The 27926-nt window shown below is 43.3% G+C and overlaps 1 protein-coding gene across 1 annotated transcript in view; it reads left to right on the top strand.

The window, feature by feature from the left end:
* The first annotated feature begins 7659 nt into the window (after positions 1 to 7659).
* The window catches only part of NDFIP1 (Nedd4 family interacting protein 1), a 32252-nt gene continuing 11985 nt past the window's right edge, over positions 7660 to 27926 (top strand). Inside the window, exons 1-5 of the mRNA XM_026659401.2 lie at positions 7660 to 7961; positions 20871 to 20958; positions 23756 to 23886; positions 25778 to 25865; positions 27453 to 27577. Coding sequence (XP_026515186.1) covers positions 7917 to 7961; positions 20871 to 20958; positions 23756 to 23886; positions 25778 to 25865; positions 27453 to 27577 — 477 coding nt within the window. The 5' untranslated portion in view covers positions 7660 to 7916. The remainder of the gene's footprint in view (positions 7962 to 20870; positions 20959 to 23755; positions 23887 to 25777; positions 25866 to 27452; positions 27578 to 27926) is intronic.

The following is a 27926-nucleotide window of genomic DNA, read 5'->3' as shown; positions in this document are numbered from 1 at the left end:
GCTTGGCGTGGTATGTTGTCTGCACAGGTAACCCAGGTAAAAAGGCGCGAATCTATTGTCTGCCGTTGCTGTGACGGCGGGGGAGGGGCCTGACGCAATGTACCCAGAACCCCTCGCGGCACTGCTTTGCATCATCCGGGCATTGCGATCTCAACCCATAATTCCAATGGGCGCCGGAGGCTCCGGGAACTGTGGGATAGGTACCATAGTGCAATGCGCCGGAAGTCGACGCTAGCCTCGGTACTGTGGACGCGGTCCGCCGACTTCATGCACTTAGAGCATTTTAGGTGGGGATACACACAATCGGCTGCATACAACCGGTTTCTATAAAACCGGCTTCTATAAATCCGACCTAATTTTGTAGTGTAGACATAGCCTTAGAATTCTTTGAGGTGGGGGTCAACAAACATGTGAACAAGGGTCATCCAGTGGATATAGTCAGGGCAAGGATATTTTGCGCCCTAGGTGAAACTTCCACCTTGCGCTCCCCCGCCCCTTGCACATCGGTTCATTGAGGGGCAAATCCCAACGAGCCTTTATAGCTCTAACTTCACCTCTTGATTTTTAAAAAAGATATTTCTTAATGATCAGTAATGAATACAATCATACAATACAAGGGCAGAGGGGATATTTTATTATTGGGTTTGTGACAAAGTTCCTCCTCTATCTTGGTGGGTCCTGCGCTTATTGGCGGATTTTCTTGCCGCAGAGATTCACCATGTGGGTTGGGGAACAGCCCAGAGACCTTCCCCTCTGGAAGAACCCCCAGTCCAGGTCAATTGGGAGGTTTGGGGGGAACTCGGGCCAACCCTCTACTCCGGGTTCCAGCCCAGGGCCCTGTGGACTGCAGCTGTCTATAGTGCCTCCTGTAACAGCTGCATGACAGGATAAGGAAAAGTTATTTACTTATTCCCATAATACAAGAACTAGGGGTCATCAAATGAAATTAATAGGCAGCAGGTTTAAAACAAATAAAAGGAAGTTCTTCTTCACGCAGCGCACAGTCAACTTGTGGAACTCCTTACCTGAGGAGGTTGTGAAAGCTAGGACTATAACAGAGTTTAAAAGAGAACTGGATAAATTCATGGTGGTTAAGTCCATTAATGGCTATTAGCCAGGACGGGTAAGGAATGGTGTCCCTAGCCTCTGTCTGTCAGAGGGTGGAGATGGATGGCAGGAGAGAGATCACTTGATCATGCCTGTTAGGTTCACTCCCTCTGGGGCACCTGGCATTGGCCACTGTCGGTAGACAGGATACTGGGCTAGATGGACCTTTGGTCTGACCCAGTACGGCCTTTCTTATGTTCTTACGACAGCTACAACTCCCTGGGCTACTTCCCCATGGCCTCCTCCAAACACCTTCCTTATTCTCACCACAGGACCTTCCTGTCTGATAACGCTTGTGCTCCTCAGTCCTCCAGCAGCACACTCTCAGCTCCTTGCACCTCTTGCTCCCAGCTCCTCACACTCGCACCACAAACTGAAGTGAGCTCCTTTTAAAACCCAGGTGCCTTGATTAGCCTGCCTTAATTGATTCTAGCAGCTTCTTCTTAATTGGCTCCAGGTATCCTAATTAGCCTGCCTGCCTTAACTGGTTCTAGCAGGGTCCTGATTACTCTAGTGCAGCCCCTTCTCTGGTCACTCAGGGAACAGAAAACTACTCATCCAGTGACCAGTATATTTGCCCTCTACCAGACTCCTGTACCCCACTGGTCTGGGTCTGTCACAGGTTGTAAATCTTTTTCTCTTATAATATAAATCATACATGCTGCTAAGATGGAAGGTCTTGTGTGTGAGTCACATGCCTGGAAGTGAGAAGATCCATGTTCTATTCCCAGCTTTTCCTCAGAATTCCTGCAACACACAGATTCTTCTCCCTTGAAAGGCAACTCAGAGGAACATCTAGAAGAGCTGGCTCTTACATAGACATATCCTTGGGCCAACACGACACCCAGATGCCTCATTTTCAATTGAATAGGCACATTGCCTACCAAGAACTCCAGAGAGCAGGGATAGGGAGTGTGCATGGTACACCATCCCTAGAGGACATGCTACCATATTTGCAACCAATGTGGAGAAAGGTGTAAGGGGAACATGACCAAGTCTGCAGCCCAGCACCTTTTGAGGGAATTTGTTCACCAAGGGTACCCAGAGCGAGTCCCTTAAGCAGGACTATTTGCAACCATGTACTATGTGTCCTAGGGTGCAGGACAGGGCTGGCTTTAGCAGGTGCGGGGCCCCACGCCGGGACGTGAATTGTCTCGCGCCCTCCCGCCCCAACTCCGCCCCGGCCCTGCCCCGACTCCGCCCCCTCCCTGCCCCATTGGATCCCTCCCCAAATCCCTGGCCCCGCCCCCTCACTGCCCCATTGGATCCCTCCCCAAATCCCCGCCCTGGCCCCGCGTCTTCCCCAAGCATGCTGCATTCCTCCTCCTCACCCCTCCCTCCCAGGCTTGTGCTGATCAGCTGTATGGTGGCACAAGCGCTGGATGGAGGGGGGAGAAGCAGGACGCGGCTTTTTTTTTTTTTCCTGCTCCGCCGGCAGCCCCGAACGTTGCGGGGCCCTCTTAGGCGCGGGGCCCCATTCTGGGGAATCGGCCGAATCGGCTTAAAGCCGGCCCTGGTGCAGGACAACACTAATCTGTCAGTTTATGGTTAAAGAGCAATACAGCACTGAAGCACTTGCATAACTTCAACCATGTGAGTAGTCCTGCTATGTTTAAAGTTACTCACATGCTTCAGTGCATGTAGCATGGGGGCTGGAGAAATGCTGCTACTCTGGATGGAGTTATGTATTACAATTCCTATGGCACTGTGTTTTAAAAATATTAATATTAAACATTTATATTGCCAGAGGCGTCAACCAAGTTGGGGCCCCATTGTGCTAGGAACTAAATTGATACACAGTAAATGATAGTCCCCAGGTGTTTACATGATATAACAGTGCATAGACAAAGAACTGGGGCAGGTTGTCAGTGGTGCGTATGGCTGTGGGATGTTTCTTTTAGAATGAAATCCAAATTAATAAATAAAGTCACTTGGCATAGCCTACCAAGAATCAACTTTGCAGTTGACAAATCCCACTCAGTTATTTGCTCATCTGACTTTCAGCAACTTTCATGAAAATCTAGGCTCTTTATCTCTTAGATAAAAAATATATTTCTCTCTCCCCATCCTCTGGAAACTGAACTACTTGGTGGCTTAGTTGATATGAGTTCATTGTTTTTCATTTGACTTTCAAAATATGCTGTGCAAATATTTGAGTAACAGTACCTCAAACGGCAGAAAAAAACAAAAACAAAGAAAAAGTTGTTTTTCCATACTCAACTTTCAAAGTCATTTTCTTTCTTTGTGAATTTTTAACAATATTAAAGTTAGTAAAACAAGACTTTTTTTAAGATGTGATGGTCCAAGTATAAACAAAATCACTTTGTATAAACACATTAAAATACTTTATATTTACTTCTCAACCATGTAATTGGTCTTTTTTTATCTGAAATCTGAAGAATATTCCCATCTTGCATGATAAACTATAATCTAGGGCTACTTCTGAATTCTGTACCATTGTTCTGGAATGTCACCAAGATTTTCAATGGTGGACACAGAATCTGCTTTTCAAACACAAAACACAAAAGGCCAAAAATGCAATGTGATGGGATATTATGTTATTGAAAAACTCTAAATATGCATTTATGCACCGGCCCTCGTGCACCCCCCGGCTCCTCCCTTGCCGCACTCAGGCTCTGCGGCTCCTGGGCATGTGAGCTGCCGCCGCGGCGTGAGGCCCTGAGCCTGCTCCGGGAGGGGCAGCGGCAGCTCATATGCCCAGGAGCCACAGAACCCAAGCGCGGTGAGGGGAGGAGCCGGGGGGCGCGCCTGCCTGGGCTGTGGCCCAGCGCCCCCCCCGGGGGGCTCCTGCAGCGGATGCATGTGGGCGGCGGCCCGCGTGCGCCCCCCGTTTCCCCCCCGGCGGCGGCGGTGGCTCACATGCTCGGGAGCTACAGAGCCCGAGCGCGATGATGGGGGAGCCGGAGGGTACACGGGGGCCGGTGCCTGCATGCATCTGCTGCAGCCTGCAGGAGCCCCCGGGGGGGGCGCTGGGCTGCAGCCTGGGCAGGAGGGGTGGGGGGTGTGGCTGCTCCCCGCTAGCAGCGCCGCCGCCTTTGCAGGGCTGCTGCCCCCCTGCACCGTGCCGGCTCCTCCATGGCTGGGGCTCGTCGCCCCCGCAAGCCGACACGCTGTTCAACTTGTTCTTTGCTTGTGTCCTCAGCCATGCCACAAAGGACTTAGATCAGGGGATATACATCCACTACTGACTCAATGGCTCCCTCTTTGATCTTCAAAGACTCAGTGCTAAGACCAAGATGCTGGAGAGACTTCTCGTCCAGGCACTTTTTGCAGATGACTGCGCCTTGATGACCCATAGAAACGATGACCTTCAGGTCATCATTGGTAGATTTTCTGAAGCATCCCAGATCGTTGGCCTCACCATCAGTCTCGGGAAGACAGAGGTCTTGTTCCAACCAGCACCTCATTCCAATGCCCCAGTGCCAGACATCTTCATCCAAGGCACACAGCTGGAAAATGTGGATCAGTTCAAGTACTGTATTTGGGCAACACCATCTCAAGTGACGGTTCCCTTGATAAGGAAATTTCCCCCAGAATTAGTAAAGTCAGCCAGGCCCTTGGCTGACTCCGAACAAAAGTCCTTAACCAAAACAACATTCGTCTCTTCACCCAATTGAAGATCTACAGTGCAGTGGTTCTAACATCTCTCCTGTATGGATCTGAGATGTGGACTCTTTATAGACGTCACATTAAACAGCTTGAGCAATTTCACATGCGCTCCCTCCACTCAATAATGAGCATTCGCTGGCGGGACAGAGTCACCAATAATAAGGTCCTTGAAGGAGCAAACACAATCAGTATTGAGGAAATGTTACTGAGAGCACAACTTAGGCGGACCAGACATGTCATCAGAATGGAAGACCTCCATCTCCCAAAACAGATCGTGTATGGGGAGCTTAGTCAGGGCAAAAGAAAGAAGGATCATCCATATAAGCGCTTCAAAGATAATCTGAAGAGCAGTGTCCGGTGACTGGCATCAATTCCAAAGAACTTGAGCAAATGGATTAGAACAGGATTCACTAGTGGTCTCTGACAAGATCAGCATGTAATAGGTTTGCGCAAGATCGACAAATTCATCTCCAGGCTGCATGTGAAAGGCACCACAGAGCTGTATCATCAAACATAAATACAGACGTTCCATGCCTTCAGTGCGGCCAACTCGGTGCATCGGGGTTTAGATTTCGGAGTCATATGCGTAGCCATAGATAAGAATGGCAATAATATCATCATCGTCAGCGATAGACTACCAACACACACACACATCAAAAAATGCTCATTCAGGTCCATTTTGAGGAGCCTGCTGCATGCCAAGGTTCAGTGAGGTGCAAAGTGGCCTCTTTTTCAAAGGGCTGTGATAGGACTTCAGGCGAGTGGGGTGAAATGGGCTCTCAGGAGCAATGATGTAATGCATTTAAAGGGATGATGTGAAGTCAGGCACATAGACCATGATTACACTATAGATTTTTGTTGTCACAAGGTATGTTGGCATAAAGCCGCTGCAGTTAGTATATCACCCAGGTGCATGCATACTTGACTTCTTGCTCCGGCGCTGTGTGTACTCACCAAGAGTGCTTGTGTCAATGCACAGTGTGGTGCACCATAGGTAGGTATTCCAGTGTGCAACTCGCCATTGCCCAGTGCACTATCTTGTGGGAAATGTGCACAAAGCATGATGAGGTAGAAACATAGGCAGTGTGTGCATCTTCTGTTTGGGGAGGCTCACACGTGAGCACCGGAAGCTCCCTAGCTGTGGGAATGGGGGCGTCGGCTCCTGGACCGTGGCCCCGCCCCCACTGAGCCTCTTCCCCTCAAGGCCCTGCACTCGTTCAGCCTCTTCCCATCCCTCCCCTGAGGTCCCGCCACCAACAGCTCTCTGTCCCCACCCCCGAGGTGCCCCCACCCGCTGCTCGCTCCTCTCTTTCTCTCCTCCTCTTCTCCCACCGACATAGCTACCACCTCTCGTGGAGGTGGATTTATTATGATGCTGACGGGAGAACTCTCTTCCATCGGCATAAAGCGTCTTCACCAGACACGTTACAGTGGCGCAGCTGCACCGATGTAGCACTTCTAGTGTAGACTAGTCCCCAGAAACTGAAGACTCAGCTGGATTGAGTGGAGGCAGGAGGGACTTTGCCACCCCTAAATGACTTGCTCCATACCCCTTACAAAAGGGATGAGCTCAGACTGGGAGGCGGGGGTACATTGTGGAGTTTGTTGGTTTCCATGGATTGGTAACTCTCCTGTACTTTTTAAGAATAAAGTGCATGGCTTGGTCTACATTGAAAAGTTATATTGGCATAGCAGTGTCATGTGTGGAAAAAAGTCACAACCCTGATCTATGTAGCTATGCCAACATAATACCCAGATTAGACATAGTTATGTCAGAAGCTGTCTTCAGTTATCAACATAGCTAACTTTGTTATGGGAGGTGGTAGTCCTTCACTGACAGAAAGACTCCTTCAGTCAGTGTAGATTGTATCTACACTACAGGTCTATGTCAGTATAGTCTCTATAGTATAGATGTACATTTTTTCCCTAAACCGGTGTTCCTTGCTTTACTGCCACACTGTTCCTGAAAGGTGAAACTAGGAAAACCAGAACTCACATGGCCAGGTAGATTCTGCAGGGAATCTGTTGGGGTATTGGGAGGGCTGAGGCAGTGGTTCCAGGTCTAGGGGACTGGACTGTATGGTCCTACTGACCAAAAAGGGTGGCAGACATGGGGTCTGCATCTGGGGACTGTATCAAGGGAACCAAGAGCTAGGAACAGTGATTCATCACTACCCAGACCCAGGGCGCTTAGCAGTGTGTGGGATTCAGCAGTTGTATCATCTAACAACAAATGATGTCTGTTTGGAGGGTAGGACTGGACCAGGCTGTGACAAGGACAGCTCCTAAACAAATATTTTGCCAATATTAATAATTAAACTATTATTATTGTCCCACATAGCTGCCCCTATTGGAATTGAGTTCCCATTGTGATAATTTCTGTACAAAGATATGAAAAGATATGATCCTTTTCTCCAAGCAGCTGTAGTGAATGGTAATGAGTGCTGGTTAATCAGGACAGCATCAGCCTAAAGATTTAATAGGGATGAATTTAGCTAGTCCCAATTCCTAAAGTGGTGGTCAGTCAGTTGTTAAAAAAATGGGAAATGCTAAGGCTTGGAATGGGTTTGTAGGATCCGGCCCTAGGATGGATATAGTAGGACATGACACCAGGGTGTCAGATAGTGCAAGGCACCAATTTCAGAAGAGGAGGGCAGGGTCCATACTTCCGGCCCTTAGGAAAGTGCTTGGTTCCTGCAGAAGGTGGGAAACTGGGAATGCCCCAGCGTTACTATTTGTACCTATTAAACCCAATCAGTATCGAGCTGAATAGTGGCTGGGGGCAGGTGTGAGGGATGCCCCGGGGCTCAGGAGTGAGCCAGGGGAGGCGGCAGGGATGTGCCAGCGAGGGAGGAGGAGGGAGTGCGACAGCGAAGGAGAGGCAGGCATGTGACAGCTGAGGGAGGGCGGCAGCAGCGGGGGGAAGGGAAGTGGTTGGAGCTGAGCAGGCAGCAGCCAGTGACCCGGCAGCGCTGCACTTGCGAACCTCCGCCTCCAGCAGCAGCAGGGCCAGGGGCAGGCAGCGCCCATTGAGTGTGGGAGGCAGGCAGGGGTGTCTGAGCGGAGCCGCGCCACTTCCAGAGCCGCCCCGACTCGTCTCTGGGCCCTCCGACCCCAGCCAGCCCCGCGGGGCCTCCGCCCGGTCTCTTCTCTCCGCCTGACACTCCCTCTCCAGCGCCATGGCGGCGGCGGCCGCCGAGCCCAGCAGCGGCCGATACCAGCAGGTGAGGCGCGAGCGGGGCCCGGCAGGGCGGGTACGCGAGCGCCGCGGCTTTCTAGGCCGCACGGCTGGGGTTATGGGGCTCCGGGGAGAGCCGATTCCCCCGCCCCGGCCGACATAGGGAGCGGTCGCGGTCGGGACGTGGGACCCGGTGTGGGGCGGGGAGCAGAGCCCCTCCTCCGGGGGGGAGGGTGACCGCACAGCCAGCCCGCCCCCGGGCTCTGCGGGCACCCCGAGCCATGGGCCTAGGGGCAGCGGGAACCTGCCGCCCCTGCATGGGCGTGGGGCTGCGCGAGCCCCCAGGGCGCCCCACTGCTCCCCGGGCCGCTCCTCCCATCCGACTGAAACAACCCCTGCCCCTTGTAGCCTTGGCCGCTGGTGTGTGGAGGGTAGGGTGACCAGACAGCAAGTGTGAAAAATCAGGACAGGGGGTGGGGGGTAATAGGAGCCTATATAAGAAAAAGACCCCAAAATCGGGACTGTCCCTATAAAATTGGGACATCTGGTCACCCTAGTGGAGGGGCCCGGGAGTGTGCGACCATCCAAGGACAACTACTGTATGGATTGTAACCCCCCATTCCAAAAGTCAATGCCTGTTCCTTGGCTGAGAGCCCGTGACACGCCTCAAAATTACAGGTTAGGGGAAGAACTAGACATCAGCCTCCGGGAACAGAGGTCCTGGCCGTAATGCAGCCTGGCCAAGCGGGCATGAAAATCTGCACAACATCATCTAGGCCATGCTCATCAGTGTGATCACAACATACACAGATGGGGCTTCCCTGTGCCGGGTGGCATTGAATGCACATACAGTATTGCTTGGTGGATGTACCAGTGGAATTTGGGGGGGTCCGATGTGTCTTAGTATAGCCGAATCCTGTGTTAGCATCAGGATGATTTAATGGGATGAATTTACTTGGTGCTGATTAATAGTTAAGTGATCTTCAGTCAGGAGTAAACTAAACCAAGGATGTAACATTTATTTGGGTGTTTTGGACTTTTCACTGTCACTGACAGGTTAAAGCACCTTCTCCATAATAGGTCTTTGGATAGAAGAGTTCTAAACTAAAATCCCTAATTGTGGGAATTTAGGTGAGATAATTTAATGTATGTGACATTAAACTCATCCAAGCACAGAGGGTCAGAATAAGGTTTTGCATGCCACTTGAGGTCTGCATGGGAAGATGGGCATGAGTCGAGCAGCCACGTAGTGGTTGGTGCCTATCCTGTGATGGATTGAATGGAAGTTCTCTGTAGACTGGCATTAAATTGGCCATTGGCTGCAGACTGTTGGGGTTGGGGGGAAGGCGCAACAATGAGGATGGATCTGCACTTAAATATCTGCACTTGATTTAGCTAATCTTGATGTTCAGCTCATTTTCTTTCTTTCTTAGTTGTCTGTGTGTAATTCCATGTTGCAAGTTACTGCATTTAATGATCTCCCAATCCCAGTTGTCAGGGCCGCTATCTTATGCCGATATTTCCTAAAAACTACTTTCCTCTGCAGTGTCCATAAGCAGAGATAATGTTTTTTAAATTACTGTTTTCCCCTCTTCTAGATTTCCTTTTACATCTGGTCTTCTCTATGTGACTCGCTTAGATTAAAAAAACTCGTTTGGGCAGAAACTGTCCTTATCTGAGCATATTGTTTGTGATACACAAATAATTATTATTAACAATAAAGAAGATGAAGTGGAGCCCCACATTCTGCCCACATATTGGGGAGCTGAATTCCATCCCCTCGCTCTACGTGATTCAGGCTTTCTGTGGGAAGGAAATGTATATTGCTTGGAACATGTGTCTAGCAAAATATTTGAGAAACATAACTCTAAACTAGACAGACAAAGGCCTCAGTCCTGCAACTGACAGTACGAGTGGACCCTTGTACCCACACATTCCAACATGTAGAGTTGGGGCCTTAATTAAAACAAAGGAGAATAATTATGATCCGTATAAAAGCATTACAAAAATCTTTTGATTCTGTATATAGTTTCCGTTCCTAGTTTCAGTTTAGGTTTCACACAGTATTTATCTTCTCTTCCTGTTCTTGTATGCAGTGCAGACTCAGGGATCTGCCTGAGCTTGCTGGAAGGTTTCCTTTTGATAATTTTTTAAATTTTGTTTTGTTGTTTAAAGGGCCTATGTGAGATAGTCTCCAAAATATAGGTTTCTCATGTGGGCAGGTATTGAAAATTACCAACCCCCAAATTAAATTAATAGTTTTGATGTCATTAAAATATTTCTAATTAAAATAATGCTTTATTTTGAATTAAACATTCTCCTGCATTTGTAATTCAAATATTTCAGCATTGTGCTAGTGCATCAGAACTAGAAAGGTAAACTGACTGGTCTTAATTGTTCTAGCTGAGTGAAGTGCAGAAAGTAAACTAACAGTAGGGGCAGTGAAAAACATATTAGATTTTTAAGGGAAGAATGAATTTGTATGAAATATTTACTATCTACTACTTATTACAGTGTCATAGTAGTGACACTATAATAAGTTGTAGATAGTAAACCATAACGGCACTTTCTCTTTTCAGAGAGCTTTAACCTTTCAAAATGATTTCCCATTAGGATTAAATTTTTCATGATTATTCTCAACTCAGAGGTTAGGGTTTTTTATATATGTCTAAAAGCTAGATAAAGCTCTATTTAGTCTTTTAATATATATATTAGCGTAAGAAGTTTGGGGTGGGAGGAGTAAAGCTTTTTTAAATATCTGAGATATATATAGATTTTACATGTTTTCACCATTAAGAAAGTTTTCAGTCATATTTTTTTGGTCTCAGATATTTAAAAAAGCTTTACTCCTCCCACCCCAAACTTCTTACGCTAATATTCGCACTTCTGTAGTACCTTCTATCTCAGGATCTCAAAGTATTTAAACATTAATCTGTACGACGCCTCTGAGAGTCAGAAGCCTGGTCTACACTTAAAATTCAGATCAACATAGGTATGAGGCTCAGGGATGTGAAGAAGCACCATAGTGTAGACACTTCTAGGTTGATGGAAGAATCAGGGAGGTGAATTACACACAGCAATTGAAAAACCCCTTCTGTCGCTGTAGGAAGCATCTACACTATGGAGATGCTGCAGCACAGCTACAGCATCAAAGCTGTGCCGTTGTAGCACCCGTAGTGTAGACATAGCCAGAGTGTGGCCAGTTCTACACTAAAAAGTTAGGACGACCTAGCTATGTCGCTCAGAGGTGTGAAAAATCCACACTCCTGAGTGACATAGTTAAGCCAACCTAGCCCCTGGTTTAGATAGCTCTAGGTCGACAGAAGAATTCTTCCATCAACTTAGCTTTGTCTCTCAGGGAAGTGGCTTAACTACAGCAATTGGAGAACCCCTGACATCGCTGTAGTGGGTGTCTACACGGAAGTGCTGTAGTGGCACAGTATGTAGTGCTGCCTCTGTGCTGGTGCAGTGTTTCTAGTGAAGTCATAGCCTATGTTACAGAAGGATTCAAGTTCTGGTCTTATGGTCCCGAGCCCATAGGGGGTATATGTGGAGGAAGCATGCTGCTCCCTAGAAGGAGAATATTGTATTACTCTTTAGTTCCCCTCTGACTGATAAGAATGACATTACACAGTTCTCTGTAAGGAAATCAAAGCTGTCATTTTGCCAGGTCCTATTAATCTCTTAACCATGCACATAACAGGGTGGTTGTTGTTATTATAGTGCTGTAATTTTCCTGGTACTTTACAGATTAGAAAGATCGTCCCTGCTCCAAAAGGAGCATCAGAAAATGGAAGGTACCATGAAAAGGCTGTCACAATACAGAATCTTTGAGAGTAAATGTAATTGGAGTGCGGGACCCTAAGGGACATGCAGGAAAGGGGGAAAAAAATCTTAGTTTCTCAATTCTTCTTTTCTTCTCTTAAAAAATGTTGTTATTGGATTGATTGGTATGCTGTGGTCTGTCTTGCTCCAAAAGTGTATGCTATGAAAATAAAGATGCATAGCTGACATTTAGCTGTAGAAAGGATGAGGAGAATCATTTTCTAACACTGAAGATGTCAACTTTAAATCAATTTTATCCCATGTTGCTATGTATTGTAATGAATAAGTGAATAAGGATCAGTCACTTGTGACTATGACATGAAATATAGCCCTGAGTTAATAACCACAGCGGATATATTTAATTTCAGGAACTGGTAAACTGACAAACTGTGCTCCCAGAAAGCAACCCATAGAACAGGCTCATACATCGAAATCACACACTTAATTTTTATGTTACAGGATTATGAAAGGGTAGAGGAGGGTGGAAATCCTGATTTTAACGTTTTTTCTTACTTTTAATTTGTCAGTGGGTTTCAGATTGTATAATAGCAGTGGTGAATTACTGGCTGGTCCATGGCAAGCTAAATATAAGGGTTTTAGATGTATTATGACAGTATGGTAATTTAAGCCCCACTCCTGCGAACACTTATGCATGTGCTGAACTTTATGCGCATAAACATTCCCATTGAGTTCCTGGGACGACTAGCATGTGTAAAATGTTTTTATGAGTGTGTGTCTTCCAAAAACTGGAAGTTATTGTTTCAGAAAAAATGAGTTTGTCTAGATATCCTAAAGACAACAGGAATGAATGGTAAAATTCAGTGTAAGAAAAAAAAAATGTCTTCTTTCCCAGTACCAGTCCTCCACTGAGAACTGTGTGCAGGCCCCTATATCCGCCATGAGCCTTGTCTCGGTGCACGATCGGAGGTTAAGTCCCTTCATCAATAAGAGAAACATAAAAATGGTGTTTGATTTTGATTTTTTTTAAAGGTAATCTTTCGGCATTTTTAACCATTGTGATTGGCTCAAATACGAGATGATACTGATCAAAAATAGCATATGCTTGTGCTCTCAAAGTGATGCAACAATTAATCTAATAATGTATATTCTGCTTTCTATGGTTATTGTTTTTTCACTAGGCTCAGAGTCTGCTGTATTTCTTTGATAGATTTAAGTCATTTGTGGTGAGATCCTCAACCCCACTCCATCTCCTCTACGTTAGAGAAAAGGGGCTGGAGTAGCTTACAGGAGCTGGCCAGGGTAACTGCGGAAGACAGTTTCAGGCTGTCTTTCAGGGACCCCCTCATAAGATGTGGCATAGGGGGGTATGCCAGAGGAAGGCTGAAGTGGGAGGGATGTGTTGGGAATAGGGCCATAGCACACAGTGCTGTGGAAATTTTGGGCAGCACTGTGTCCCATAGGGGAGCCCCATGAAGCTGCCATAATTTGGCTTCTAGGGCTGTCTAAGTTATGCTGAGGGCCTCTTCAGCCTCTGGAGTGGCTCAGGATCAGGATGAGGTTATGTCTACGCTGCAAAAACCCCGTGGCCCCAAATCTCAGAGCCCTGGTCAATTGACTCAGGTTTGGGCTGCAGGGCTAAAAATTGCAGTGTAGACGCTCAAGCTGGAGGCTGGGCTCTGAGGCCCACCTCCCCTATGGTTTCAGAGCCTGGACTCCAGCCCAAGCCTGAATGACTGTGCTGCAATTTTTAGCTCTGCAGCCTGAGCCCTGTGAGCCATAGTCAGCTGACCTGGGCCAGCCAGGGTCATGCCGCAGGTCTTTTATTGCAGTGTAGGTGTAGGTAAGAGTCTGGGAAGATCCAGCCGTCTTTAGAAGTTGTAACTAAATATAAAGGTTATGGAGACATCAGTAGCAACTCTGTAGTTAAGGTTATATTCAGTTTTCCAGTTGAAGTGAGGTTTTAATCCCTAAGGCATGAAAACAAATGCAAAGGGCATGTTTATTTTATGCTTTATTGTGTGGGCACAGTTAGATTTATGATGTCCACAACTATTCATTTCCTTATTATTTAACTCTTGCAGTTAGTAGTGGATGTGATTGGTAAATGTACTAAAACTTCAGCTGGTATAAATTGGTCCATGCGGGCAGGGGACTGGACTCGATGACCTCTCGAGGTCCCTTCCAGTCCTAGAATCTATGAATCTATGAATCTATGTTGTCATTTAGGTGAAGTTCTGATGGCATGAAATTTCCAAGGGGTATTGGTGCTTTTTGTTTCTTCCTCAGTCTTGTTAGCTCAGTTGAGTTAGCTAAAGGGGAGTGAAGAGGCGTCATGTGCTTTACCGTGCAGAGTGACGCCTTGAATGATCCAGCTAGCATGAGTAACAATATTGGCTTCAGCATGGGGAGTAGAAGCCCAGCATGGTCCCTAGGTACGTACTTGGCTCGCTAGCCCATTCTGAAGCTTGCGCTGCACTGTCTTCATAGTTATTGTTACCTGTGCACAGCTTTTTCTGTGTAAACATACCCTAAGGTCGGAAGGCTCTTCTACATTTGAAAGTTGTTTCGGATTAAGGTAGGGTGTGAATTTCAAGTGCAGTAGCTATTCCTGAACAGTTCCATGTGTGGACACACTTTATTCCAGAATAAGAGTGCCTTGTTCCTGTTTTGCTTAACCTATGAACAAGGCACTCATTCTGGAATAAAGCAAAACAGGAACAAGGCACTCTGATTCTGGAATAAGTGTGTCCACTTACGGAGTTAAGAACAGCTCCATGTGTAGACAAACCCTTTGCCTGTGACTTAATGAGTGTTAAGATGGCTTTTCAGTTGCATTAAATTAACTCAGTTGAGCTAACAGTGTTGAAGAAAACACCCATTTTGTCCTTTGAGACAAGGCCACAGATGATTCTATGGTATCTATGTGTGGGTGGAGCTGTACAGAGGTTCACCTTCGTGTACCAAATTGCAGGATCAGGGCTGTGGTGCTTGATCCTGTTCTCATTTAAGTGAATGGTAAAAAACTTCCAGTTACATTAATGTGAGTAGCTTTGGGCCCACAACTCTCATTAAAATCAATGGACACAAAATTATCCACAATAAAAAACAGTTAATCACTTTGCTTAATTACAACTTTTTCTCTTTGCATGAATTTTCAGGGAGTTTTAGCAGTAATAGAAAGTTTGGAGATTTTGAGCTGGAAGGACCCAAAGCAACATCACACACAAGTCAACATTTCAAATGTTAAATAACTAACTCAAATTTAGAAATGTTTCTTTTTTCTCCTTCATAGATTGCAAAAATAGTTTCCTTTGCCTTTAAAGTAAATATGGCAGTTTTAGGTCATATCCTATTTCAAGTCAAAGTTATAGGGGGACAAAAATAGGGCTTTATAATGGAAATTACTTGTAACCTTTATATAGGGAGGCTATTGGCTCTCTGTACTAGTCTCTAATTTATTAGCAATATATACATTGAAAGTGTGTTTTGTTTATACTTGGCTTTCACAGCTTCTGTGATTTTCACTGTGGTGAAAGGCTGTAACTTTTGGTATTGATTCTTATGCAGTCTGTGACTGCAGTGTTTTCCTTTTAGAAATCTCATAGAACTCGTTACACTACCATAGAAACAGCATGAGATGTGAGATCAGATGAAAGTTATCTGCAGTTAGAGCTTCTTGTAGGTTATCACTATGGGACTGTTCAGCAATTCTGCTTGAGCACACCAGAAGTTGTGAGCATGTATTTCAGTAACTGAAATACATATTCAGTGTAGATTCTGCCCAGTAACACGGGTGTTACTGAGTACTTACCAGAGTTTCCTTTGAATGAGAATATACAGTTGTGAACTAGTGGCAATGGTAATTTTTCCAGTCTGTAAATCCTTTTTATTAAAAGATTTCTTAGTGATTTAACCCTCCAAAATCTGATTGATTAAATTTTAATGGAACAAACAGAATCATAGAAGACCACTGATAACAACTAAAGTATTGGATAAATGGTAAAGTAGTCATCTTTGTTGCATGTTTTAAATGATATTGGATTTTTTTTTTAAGTTGGAAACTTTATATTAAGGAACTTTTTAAAAACAAGAATGTTTGAGCTCGAAAAAATAATTAAACTTCATTGTCATCTTTTTGCTAAGCCCTCAATCCTACAAACACTTATGCGCATACTTAACTTCACTACCATGAGTAGTCAGTCCCTGTCACAGTAGTAAAGTTAAGCATGTGCATAAGTGTTTGTAGGATTGTGGCCCAAGACTGCAGCGCTCATCTGTTCTTTCCAGGCACTGAGGTCTAATTAATGTTTAGCAGTACTGAAACAGATCTTGGCTTATATCTACAAGATGTCAAATTAAAATCAAATGTAATTTAAAATTCACTCATTCAAAAATGGTGGATGAACTAATTTGATTGTGAACTTGTTAAAATAGACACAATCAAGGCATATTTTAGAACTTCTCTTTTGTTTAGAAATACCTCTTGGAAGCTAGAAACTGTTTCCTTATTTTTTCTCTCGCACCCCCAAATCTTCTTATAGGGATGATTGTGAGTGCTAGATTGGTCAGGCCAAAACTTTGACTTTCAATCTTGAGACCATTAGTTTGATTTTTTTTCAGGAACACTTGGGCATGGAGTTCTATTTAGAGCTTGTTTTGTTGCACACTGCCATATTGTCATGGCAGTAATATCAGAGACCCATCTGCATTCATTTATTTCTGCGGGTAATAAATAACGGTTTTGTAGAGTGATTTTTACAAGAAAAAAATTCAAAAGCTTTCTTGGAGGCTAATCTGTTTGATTACAATTTGCTTTGTGACTGTGGACATCTAAAAGGCAGGTTTCTACTCAGACACTTTGGCACCTGTTCCGTTCTATAGGATTGCACTTGGAATAGTTCAGAAAAGCATGGAGAATGGATTTCATTTTGTCTCTTTCCATTCCATTTGCAATAATCTTCTAATTTAATTTAAGTTAGATTCAGTTTTGAATGCCCGAGTTATCACATGCTGATATTCTTCTAAAGCATCTTGTTTTCTGACTATGGCTTTTTAAGAGTTAGAATTTGCTAGGAAATCTGATAGCTTTTGTAATTTGTTCAAAAGTAACCTTGCAGTGCTGTTGAGTAGTATGTCAACTGCAGATTTTACTCCTGATTATCTATAAAACACATTATCTAAATATGCTATTCAGTACCCAGGGTATGGATTTTTAAACACTTGTTTGGAATTGGTGTGTGAGATCTGTGGATAACTTAGACATGGAGTTTAACCAAAAGCTATTTCAGAAATGATACTATATCTGAACCCATGTAACAGTATATTTTGAAAGATTGCTAAAATAAAAATATTTTAGTTATTAAATGAAGACTTTGCATTTCAGTAGAAAAATATTCAGCCAACGTTCTCAAAGCATTTTACAAAGGTTAAAGTTCACACCAGCACTGTGAAATATGTAAATATTGTTATACACCTCTTACACAAGGAGAAACTGAGACACAGAGGGTGAGTGCCTTCCCCATAGCCTACAGTGACCTCATGGCTTCATTGGGAATGGAATATTCCAGGATCTCATCACATACTGTAACCACAGCACGTTACTGCTCCAATATCTAAGTAATTGAGGGGGAAATACTTAGCTGAATTTTTTTTAAACTAACACTCTAAATATCTACTAACATTTTAATCCAACGTTTTTTTCTTTAAAACCCAACAAAAAAGAATGTTCTTAAGGTAAAATACTTCAGTGAATCAAAAGGAAAGTAACTCTTGGCCTAGATCAGTGAATGAAAAAGCTCCCTTCTGACTTAACTCAAGTTGTGCTTACATCAGAATTCTCCTGTTGTGAGCAATTTTTTAGTAGCCTGAAGGGGGAAAAATCTCTTGCAAGAGCAGATAATAAAGCATTTTTAATTGTGTATGCCAGGTGCCTGCACCATCTTGCATGGAAAATGCAAGACTAGTGCTGTCATGGCAGTGTTGGGCCACTTGAGGCCTGATGATTCATTCTTCCTGCCACATGAACCCTTATTGTTTTGTTAATGAGCACTTAGTTGAATTTTAGATGCCTGGAAACATTAAAAAGGCTGCAAGGCATGTCTGCGTACCATGTGCATTAGAAGGGAAATCTTTTTCATATAACTATTTAGAATGTTGTGGGCCTTGGAATCTTCTAAACTCTTCTTAATTGTAAGAATATTTTTTGTTCTGCCCTCTTCCATCACATGTGCATTTTCTTCTTTATTATATCTTGTAATATTATGTCATTTAGCCAGCACTTTCACTTTCTCTCCCTTTGGGATTACATTTCTCAAGTGTCTAATGCCCCCCCTCCCCCCCCCTTTTTTTTTTTACTTATAAACATTAGAGAGGCAGTGGGACACTTCCTTCCACTGTTAAGATAGCAGGTGATGCTACTCAGAGATGCATCCGAAGAAGTGGGTTGTAGCCCACGAAAGCTTATGCTCTAATAAATTTGTTAGTCTCTAAGGTGCCACAAGTACTCCTGTTCTTTTTGCTACTCAGAGAGTAATAACAGAACATCTAGTTTGCCAGACCCTTACCTCATTCACTGTTAATGTAATGAATTTTTATGCAAGTTTATTTCTCAGCAGATTACATAGCTGCAGTTTTCTTGGGTAGTATTTTAGGCTTTCATTTTCAAGTGTAACTTTCAGGAATTGAAATGGGGCCTACACTTCATAGAAGGGGAAGACAGAAGAGTCATCGGGTCTGAATCTCTGCATTTTACGGGATTGTTCCCTAGATTACCTGCTGTGTTTTCTCCAACCTGTTCTTCAATCTCTACAGTGATAACTCAGCTGCCTCCTTCCAGAATACAATTACTCTTCAAATTGAGAATATTTTTCCCTAATGACCAAATTACATGCATCATTCTTGTCCCCAGATTACTTCATCTTGTCCTACCTATTGGCATTTGGACTAATAAAATAGTATTTAATGAACTGGGCATGCCCAGGAAATTAATCTGATACTACTTTTTATCTAAAAGCTTTTTTTAGATTATATATTTAAGATTAGATTGGGGGGGGGGGGAGTATGGTGTAGTAGTTAGAGCAGGAGACTGTTCTGACTTAACTCAAGTTGTGCTTACATCAGAATTCTCCTGTTGTGAGCAATTTTTTAGTAGCCTGATGGGAAAACAAACAAACAGAGAAAAGGAACTTGCCCAAAGTCACCAAGTAAGGCACTGTCAGATTGACTTACCACAGTGTCTACACCACGCTGTGTCGACGGGAGATGCTTTCCTGCCGACTTACCTTACTTGGGGAGCGCTCTCCCATCGACTTAGTGGGTCTTCACTAGACCTGCTAAATTGACACCGCTGCATTGATTGCAGCTTATCTAGTAAATGTAGACATGGCCTAAGTTGCTACCAGTGTGCCCATATTGGTAAATGAGTGGTATCCTAGCTAGAAGGGGAGGGTGACCTAAGTGGAAGTGGAGGGGATCCTGGTACGGAAAAGGGAGACTTGTTATGGAAAGGTTGAAAGCCACTGTGTCAGAATAATGGCAATTTTGGAGGCTTGTGGAGTTAGTAATTCATCTCCAGAATGAAGATTTGAGGAATTTAGGGAGACTTTATATTGTACCTAATTAGCCATTTGCATGCACAATTACCTGTTGTGTATGCAATCATGATAATTTTACAACTGAATTAGGCATGCGATTGTCCATTTAACTTTTTTTTTTTTTAATCTGACCCCCAAATATTTTCTAGCAAACTTCTAGGGCCTGATTTTCAAGTAACCTAGACACACACATGTTTGCGATGCACACATGCATTAACTGCACACATACATTACTTGAATATGTGGTCCTTAAAGTTTTTGAGGTTGACTTTCAGAAGCAGTGTGAATGCAGTTTGAGCCTTAGCTGTTGACTGTATGAACAGCAAAAAATACATACTGAACACAAGATATAGACCAAGCTCATGTAAAACAAGACCTTCAAGGTCTTCACATATGTGCAACTAAAACAGAAACCCAATCCTAAAAGTAATAGATCTGTTACTTCTGCAAGCTGAAGAGGAAGAGAGAGAAAATTTTGTTTTTAAGTACTTGGGAGGCAGTTAGATACTATAGTGAAAAGAGGTCATAAGTGTCTCAGTAGAGAAAAGGAAGAAAAATGTCTCAGATGGCTTCAAGGATATTAGCATTATTATGCATGAAGGGTAGTCAAGGAAGATATTAAGAAAAGAATTGCCATTTGCAGTGTTACTGTCATTTAATTATGATTTTAAAAAAAATCTCTCTTTTCAGATGTAGGAAAGTGGTTCAGTCCCAAGAAATCTTTCTAAATCTGAGAGTCTATTTGTTATGCAAGTGTGTGTGGTGTTTCAGTGATGTGCAATAGAAAGAGTGAAGTAGCTAGATGATAGCTAATACACTCTTCTTTGGACATGCCTAACCCAGTATTGCCAGCTTTTATGATCAAAGAATGTTTGCAAACTCTACATAATACAAGTCACATACTGTATATATGAAAAGCTGTATGCCTATTTATACTGTGTGTGTGTATTAATTCAAAACAGAGTGTACAGTTACAAATCTCACCACTGGATTCCCTCTTATCCACAGCATGACTGACTGATAAACAGTTTATTTTGCATAACTCAGCTGAGCACCAGTTTTCTTAGCAAAGCCACAGATGGTAATGGAGATTTTGACTGAATGTCTCCTACCATTTCCTCTTTTTATGAAAACAAATGCAATTTGGTCTTGTCACAATTAGCATGACCTGATAGCTTTTAAATTAGTGCTGAGGAAGTGGAAAGGTACAACAGTAAATACACATGGATGCGCTGTAGCAATCTGGAACCTGAAATGTAGAAATATGACTTAGCATACAAACTTATCATAACTGGCACGTTGATTAAAATCTACCTATGGGATTACTTTGGCTACCTCTGAGGTGAAATGTGTCAAGTGTTTAACAGTGCACTGCATTTCTGTACAACAGTTTAAGACAAGAAGAGATTGCCATATGCACCTGAAAGTGCAGGGGTAATTTAGGTAGGCAGAATGTAACTAACCCAATTGGATTTTGACCAGGACACCATGATTGTGTAATTTTCTGTGTTATGGGGGAGTCTGATTTATTTGTCCTTTTTCTTCAGCCCTATTAAAATGTAAATGATTCTGTTCAGTTGCAGAATGAGGAAGAGCCTGGAGAGACTGAACATACTGTGAATGATGCCCCTCCACCTTACAGCAGCATTTCTGGGGAGAATGCAGGTAAACTGAACAGCAAGGAAATAAATGTTGTTTTTTTTCTTGGTTTTCTTTCCCATCCCTTTAGTTGTTTCTTTTTCTATAATATGCTCACTGCTGTTTGACATTGCAGCATCTGTTAAGACTGGGAAGGATGGGACCTGATCCAAAGAGATTGTGGTTATTTGTGGTTTGAAAGAAAACATGTCATCTTCATAAAATGGTGCTCAAGTTACTTTCTACAGTGCTCTTAGCATACAGAAGAAGGTGAAAATGGTAGTGCAGTGAGGATTTGTGGTCTGTAATGATCTGGTATTTGAGTAATATCTTGCTTCTTCCAGTGATCTTTAACGGTATCTTTACTGGTGTCTTTTACTTTACTGTCCTTTTTCAGGGCTTCTTTCTTGGTCATTATGCTGAATTTTTGTCTTGTGAAGTATATACAAATGCTTTTATGATACTGTAGATTTAACAGTGCTTGAATGCATTACAATGTTTTAAATACCCGTCATCTGCAACTATAGAAAAAAAATGTGGCTGGAGCTGAAAGCTTGGAAGAGAGCTCAACTCAGATATAACATGGCAGTCTTCTTACTCTCTGCTAATTAGAGCAGAAATCCAGTAGAAATAGACCCGTTAAGAGGCTATGCTTATTTTTTTTCAGTAACTTAGCCAGTATGTGTTCTGTGGCATCAGAACACATAGCTGATAAAGCAAACATCAGTTTAAAATGAAGATATCAGAAAAGTTAGAAAAAATGCCTTTGTTCAGACCCATTTGATAAAATGTTGCCCCAAAACATGAACCTTGCACTTTTGTTCTAACAAATTCAATCTTTTGGTGCCTACTCCAGGGAGTAGTTTCCACAGACAGAGATTTGCCTCTGAGGGTATGTCTACACTACCCACCGGATCGGTGGGCAGCAATCGATCCAGCGGGGGTCGATTTATCGCGTCTAGTCTAGACACGATAAATTGATCCCAAGGGGCTCTCCCGTCGACTCCTGTACTCCACCGACACGAGAGGCGCAGGCAGAGTCGACGGGGGAGCGGCAGCAGTCGACTTACCGCAGTGAAGACACCGCGATGAGTAGGTCTAAGTACGTCGACTTCAGCTTCGTTATTCACATAGCTGAAGTTGCGTAACTTAGATCGATTTTCCCCCTCCGCAGTGTAGACCAGGCCTGAGAACACCCTTCCTCCAGTCCTCGAGTTCACTTCTAAGGACTTGGTAAAAGCCAGTTGATGTCTGCTGTCACACCTGGGTATAGGTGTAAAGGCAGTATTTAAGGTAGCCAAGTCCCAAACCAAGAAGACCGAGAGTGGACATAAGTTTTCAAGTACATAAAAGGTTGTTATAAGGAGGAGGGAGAAAAATTGTTCTCCTTAACCGCTGAGGATAGGACAAGAAGCAATGGTCTTAAATTGCAGCAAGGGCGGTTTAGGTTGGACATTAGGAAAAGTTTCTTAACTTTCAGGGTAGTTAAGCACCCTGAAAGAAATTGACTAGGGAGGTTGTGAAATCTCCACCATTGGAGATTTTAAAGAACAGATTAAACAAACACCAGTCAGGGATGGTCTAGATAATACTTAGTCCTGCCATGAGTGCAGGGGACTGGATTAGATGACCTCTCAAGGTCCCTTTCAGTCCTATGATTTCTAACTTTCTAGATTGTAATCAGCACCTTGAATTGGCACCTGTAAATAGATGTGTATGCAACACAGATGTAATATGCATGCACCAAAACTACATATTCTGCACTATGTGAAGGTTTGGAGTGGCATTCATTATATCATTTTCATTATAGAGATAATTATGATCATGGACATGATAATCTCTTGGTAAAAAGGGGAATGGAGACTGGTTAAACCTTCTAAGGAGAGTGCCCATGAGGAAGCTACCTTTTCTGCATGATCATACCTGAGTTAAAAGCCAATAATACTTTTCAGAGGAGCTATCACATTCATGCTGGTCATAATCTAGATCCTGATTCCTCCCCCCACACACACACATTTTCTTAATAAAAAGTCAGAATCACATTTGAGAATCAGGCACATCAGATGCATAAAGGTAGCATATGGAAACCAAGGTGAGAGGGGGAAAAAGGAGAAGATTAAAGATATCCCCATCATTGTGGTAACCTCCCCTCCCTATCCCAATTTATACTGCTCAAAGGAGTAAATAGACATTCGAAAGGAAACTGCGGTCTTTTTCAGACAAACTGGCCACCTTTGGCTGAATACCTTATGGGGATTCCTCTTTTACTCATCAAAACCATTTGAAATTTGAAAATATATCTTTCTCTGTCTCTTACTGAAATCAGAGGAGGCACAGCATGTGTTTCTGTCTCTGTTGCTCTAGATTGGGAGATGCCTTTGTGCACCCTCGATAAAGTGGTCTTGTTCATACTCTGTATCTGCTGTGGAGCCTTTATGTTTCAGTCCTTAAAAAGCTCAAGAACCTCTGTATGTGGTATCATAGTGTGCATATGTTTCTAACAAGGTTTCAACTTTTCTTGCTTTTCCTTGTCTAGGTCAAGATGACTGTCATACTAATTTATTTAGGGTGAATTCCCTTCCCCTTCTGAAAGTCTATTAGTATCCTACTGTAGGTCTCAAATTTGCTTTAATATTTTCTTTATTATGGCATTATAGTTCAATACATGTGAGTTTAAATTACAGTCTTTCACCAAAGAATACATGGTAATTTTAAAATCATGATCTTCTTCGTACTTTGTTTTCTTTGCTGGTTATAGAGCTGCTTATATCAGGCGTCAGAGGCGTATTACATCCTACAATTCATGTAAACTCTCTCTTTGCAGAGTATTTTGACTACAAAGATGAATCAGGGTTTCCCAAGCCCCCTTCTTACAATGTGGCCACAACATTGCCTAGTTACGATGAAGCGGAGCGAAGTAAGGCTGAAGCTACCATTCCCTTGGTTCCTGGAAGAGTAAGTTCACTTTGTGTGCTGAATGTCCCTAAAGGTCCATTTGTAGAATTTATATAACTGAATTAACCTAAATACTTTGTTAATCAAAATCTTGATTTATTTTTTCTCATTGTTTTTTTTTTTCCAGTGTTCTACAATATTTTTTTGAAAAACTTTTTGTCTGGTCCACTGGCATGATGTAAGACATGTCAATAATACTATTGCAGGGGTCGGCAACCTTTCAGAAGTCATGTGCTGAGTCTTCATTTATTCACTCTAATTTAAGGTTTTGCGTGCCAGTAATACATTGTAACGTTTTTAGAAGGTCTCTTTCTATAAGTCTATAATATGTATCTAAAGTAAATAAGGTTTTAAAAATGTTTAAGAGGCTTCATTTAAAATTAAATTAAAATGCAGAGCTCCCCGGACTGGCGGCCAGGACCCAGGCAGTGTGAGTGCCACTGAAAATCAGCTTGTGTGCCGCCTTCGGCACACGTGCCATAGGTTGCCTACCCCTGCACTAGTGCATGCAGTACTGATTAATTTGGCAAGCTGATATAGGCTACATGTGTAGCTTCGCTGTTTATCTTACGACTTACTAATTTGTACTTCCAAAGTACCTCCCATCAGAAGATTTGTCAGCACCCAATTTTTGAGTGAGTTCCTGTAGTTCAAATTCATTGTTATGAAACGGGAGTTGGCAAAGCTTCAGAGGTCAAGGCTCACTTCATACCTTTGTCTGGTAGACCATAGGGTCCAGAGAAGAGCAACAAGAATGATTAAAGGTCTTGAGAACATGACCTATGAAGGAAGGCTGAAAGAATTGGGTTTGTTTAGTTTGGAAAAGAGAAGACTGAGAGGGGACATGATAGCAGTTTTCAGGTATCTAAAAGGGTGTCATAAGGAGGAGGGAGAAAACTTGTTCACCTTAGCCTCTGAGGATAGAACAAGAAGCAATGGGCTTAAACTGCAGCAAGGGAGGTCTAGGTTGGACATTAGGAAAAAGTTCCTAACTGTCAGGGTGGTTAAACACTGGAACAAATTGCCTAGGGAGGTTGTGGAATCTCCATCTCTGAAGATATTTAAGAGTAGGTTAGATAAATGTCTATCAGGGATGGTCTAGACAGTATTTGGTCCTGCCATGCGGGCGGGGGACTGGACTCGATGACCTCTCGAGGTCCCTTCCAGTCCTAGAATCTATGAATATCCTACCCACTCATCAAAGAAGAACAAAACTTGAAAAGTAGGCGGTCATATTTTGATTTCTTTCCTACCTTGTTAGGTAACTTGGCTTTCCTCGTCACTCCTACTGGCTTTTCTGGTCTGTGAATAATAAAATCCATTGTCTCTGACGAGAGATTTTCCTTTTCTCTTCCTCCATTGCTGTCTGCCCTCCTCCCTCATGCTCCTTGATCGCAGCTAGCATTTGGTAGTAGTGCTACCAGCATCTGCTGTCTAATGCTAGTAGCTCTTCTCCCATAAGAGCCTGAGTCCCACTGAGACCACATATGATGTTGTCCCAGTGAGGGAAAATGTTAGAGAAAGACAGGGAGATAAATTATGTGGTCGGTATTGGGAGTATCCTTATTTGTTTTCGGGGGGGGGAGGGGCTACCTAAAAGAGGGAATCTCACCTGACAAGTCAGTATTTCATGTCTTATATTATCTTTAGCAATTGTTCAGGTACAAAGGGGAGAAGTCTTAGATGCAGAAATGTTGTTGTTGTCCTTAAGGAGTTTTTTCTTGAATGAAAAGATATTCTGTATCCTTGCAATGTGAGCTTTGTGATCTCTGCAAGTTGATAGTCCTTTCCCGTAAAATCTTGTGTAAGCTCAAAACCTCAGGCTTGCGGTATGACTTTGATTGCATTAAACCTGACCTCCCTCCATTCCCTTTTCTCTCTTCATTTTTAGGAGGATGACTTTGTGGCACGGGATGATTTTGATGATACTGACCAGCTGAGGATAGGAAATGATGGCATCTTCATGCTAACATTCTTCAGTAAGTACCCAATAGAACCTTGAACTTTTCCTCAGTCCAGACAAGAAGAAGTTAACCTTTTCATGTACGTGACGTAGAGCTGGAAAAACTAGATATGCCAGTATGAAATTCTGGGAAGGAAAAAATTTCCCTTCCTCCTCTAGAAATGATCTACCATTCAGGCAGGTGTCAAACTCTCCAAGTTAGTCTAGGGTTTCATTACAAACAAACCCCATCCCCTTCTTTTTCTTCTTTTTTTCACTAAAGCTCATCCCCCCAATATCTGTTTCTGTTGCTCCCTATAAACCTCATTAATAACATATTGTGAAGAGCTGTTCAGCTCCGCAAGGCAGTGACAAGAATGTGGAGATGCACCTCTTCATTCACTACTAAACCAACTCTTGCCTTATATATCTCCCATAATGCAAACCAAAATTTCTAGCTGTAGGGTAATAGCAGTAGAGACTCCTGCCACTCTATAATGTACCACTAGAGCGTGCTCAAGTATGGTGAATGCTGTCTCGTCCCCCCCCCCCCCCCCCCCCCCCCAAAAAAAAGAGGCTGCATAAACTGAATGGATGATCAGGAGTTCCAAGGCTGTTCATTCACATAGTATGCTGCTGACAATGCCATTGAGAGATCCTAAAACATCTCTGCTCTTTATGAAAACTAGTTATTTATTTGGTTCAGTCAAACTTCTGGAACTATATATATATATTTTATTTTTGGGGGGCAAACCCATACTCTGTTTGAACTCTTAAAAATTGAGTTTAGTTGGTAATGGATTAATATTAAAAGTGAAGTGGCTCTCAGTATTTTAGGAAAGGGCTAGTAGCAGTTGTCTCTGCGTTTGTATGTGAAGAGCATGAAAGCACTGGAAATATAGTGTAGCTAAATTGTCATGAGGCATTTTCTCTTAGTCTGAGTTAAAAGGGGGGATGTAGGGTTTCGCAGCTCAGAATGCACAGAGGGTCAGATATTAAATCTAAGTTTGTCTGCTGTTCATAAAGATTTGTGGGCAAACCCTGGTTGAAGCCAACACTCATTTCACTTGCAACAACTTGTGTGAAGTTTAAATTGCCTCCGAACAAGAGTGGGCAGGTCAAAAGTCAGTATGTGGAAGTGGGGCTGTTCCAGTGACCCACATACATGTGACTGTGGTGAAACACAAACAATGGAACATCTGTTAGTCTGCTGGCTCCTCGAGGAACCATGTACTGTGGAAGATCTCGGCAGGGCTACACATGTGCCCAACACTGGAAAAAACTGTGGTGTGTGGTGGACAGACACGAGAAGAAGACAGCCTAAAAATATGAAGAGGCTCTTAATAGATGCATAGATTCCAAGGCCAGAGAGGACCACTGTGAGCAGCTAGTCTCCTCTATAGCACATGCCATACAACTTCTCCAAAATAATTCCTAGAACAGATCTTTTAGAAAAACATCCAATATTGATTTTAAAATTGTCAGTGATTGAGAATCCAATTGTAAATTGTTCCAATAGTTAATTAATCTCAGTGTTCAATTTTTACGCTTTATTTCTAGTCTGAATTTGTCTAGCTTCAGCTTCCAGCCATTTTGACCTATTGCTTTCCCTTTGCTTTCTCAGTGGCTTTCCTCTTCAACTGGATTGGATTTTTCTTGTCCTTCTGTCTGACCACTTCAGCTGCAGGACGATATGGGGCCATTTCGGGGTTTGGTCTGTCTCTCATTAAGTGGATCCTGATTGTCAGGGTAAGTTAGTGCAAAAAAAACAAAAAAAAGGCAGCCCAGACAAACATAAGGCCTCTGTGTATTTGCTACATTGCTTAATAAGTGGCTCATCTCAGTTCACAATTAAATAGCTTTTTTGCCTGGCAAAACTTGCACCTGCAAAAGCCTGGGTTATTGGGCTTTGTACTGTCCACTAAGCAGGGTTTTTTGGAAGGGGAAGAATCCTGTCCTTTCCCACCCCATGGGCAGGGGTACAGTGCATCTGTGGCTAGTGCCCCAACCCACATGAGTAGCTGCTGCCACTCCACACCCACTGGTGGCACCACTCAGTCTGACATTTCAGCTTCCACAAAGACCTCTGCTCTCTGAC

Source organism: Terrapene carolina, unplaced genomic scaffold, assembly GCF_002925995.2.
Source record: "Terrapene carolina triunguis isolate 2854851 unplaced genomic scaffold, T_m_triunguis-2.0 Scaffold629, whole genome shotgun sequence".
NCBI classification, from domain to species: Eukaryota; Metazoa; Chordata; order Testudines; family Emydidae; genus Terrapene; species Terrapene triunguis.
The sequence above is the reverse complement of the archived record's forward strand: the minus strand, read 5'-3'. Positions and strand labels throughout refer to the sequence as shown.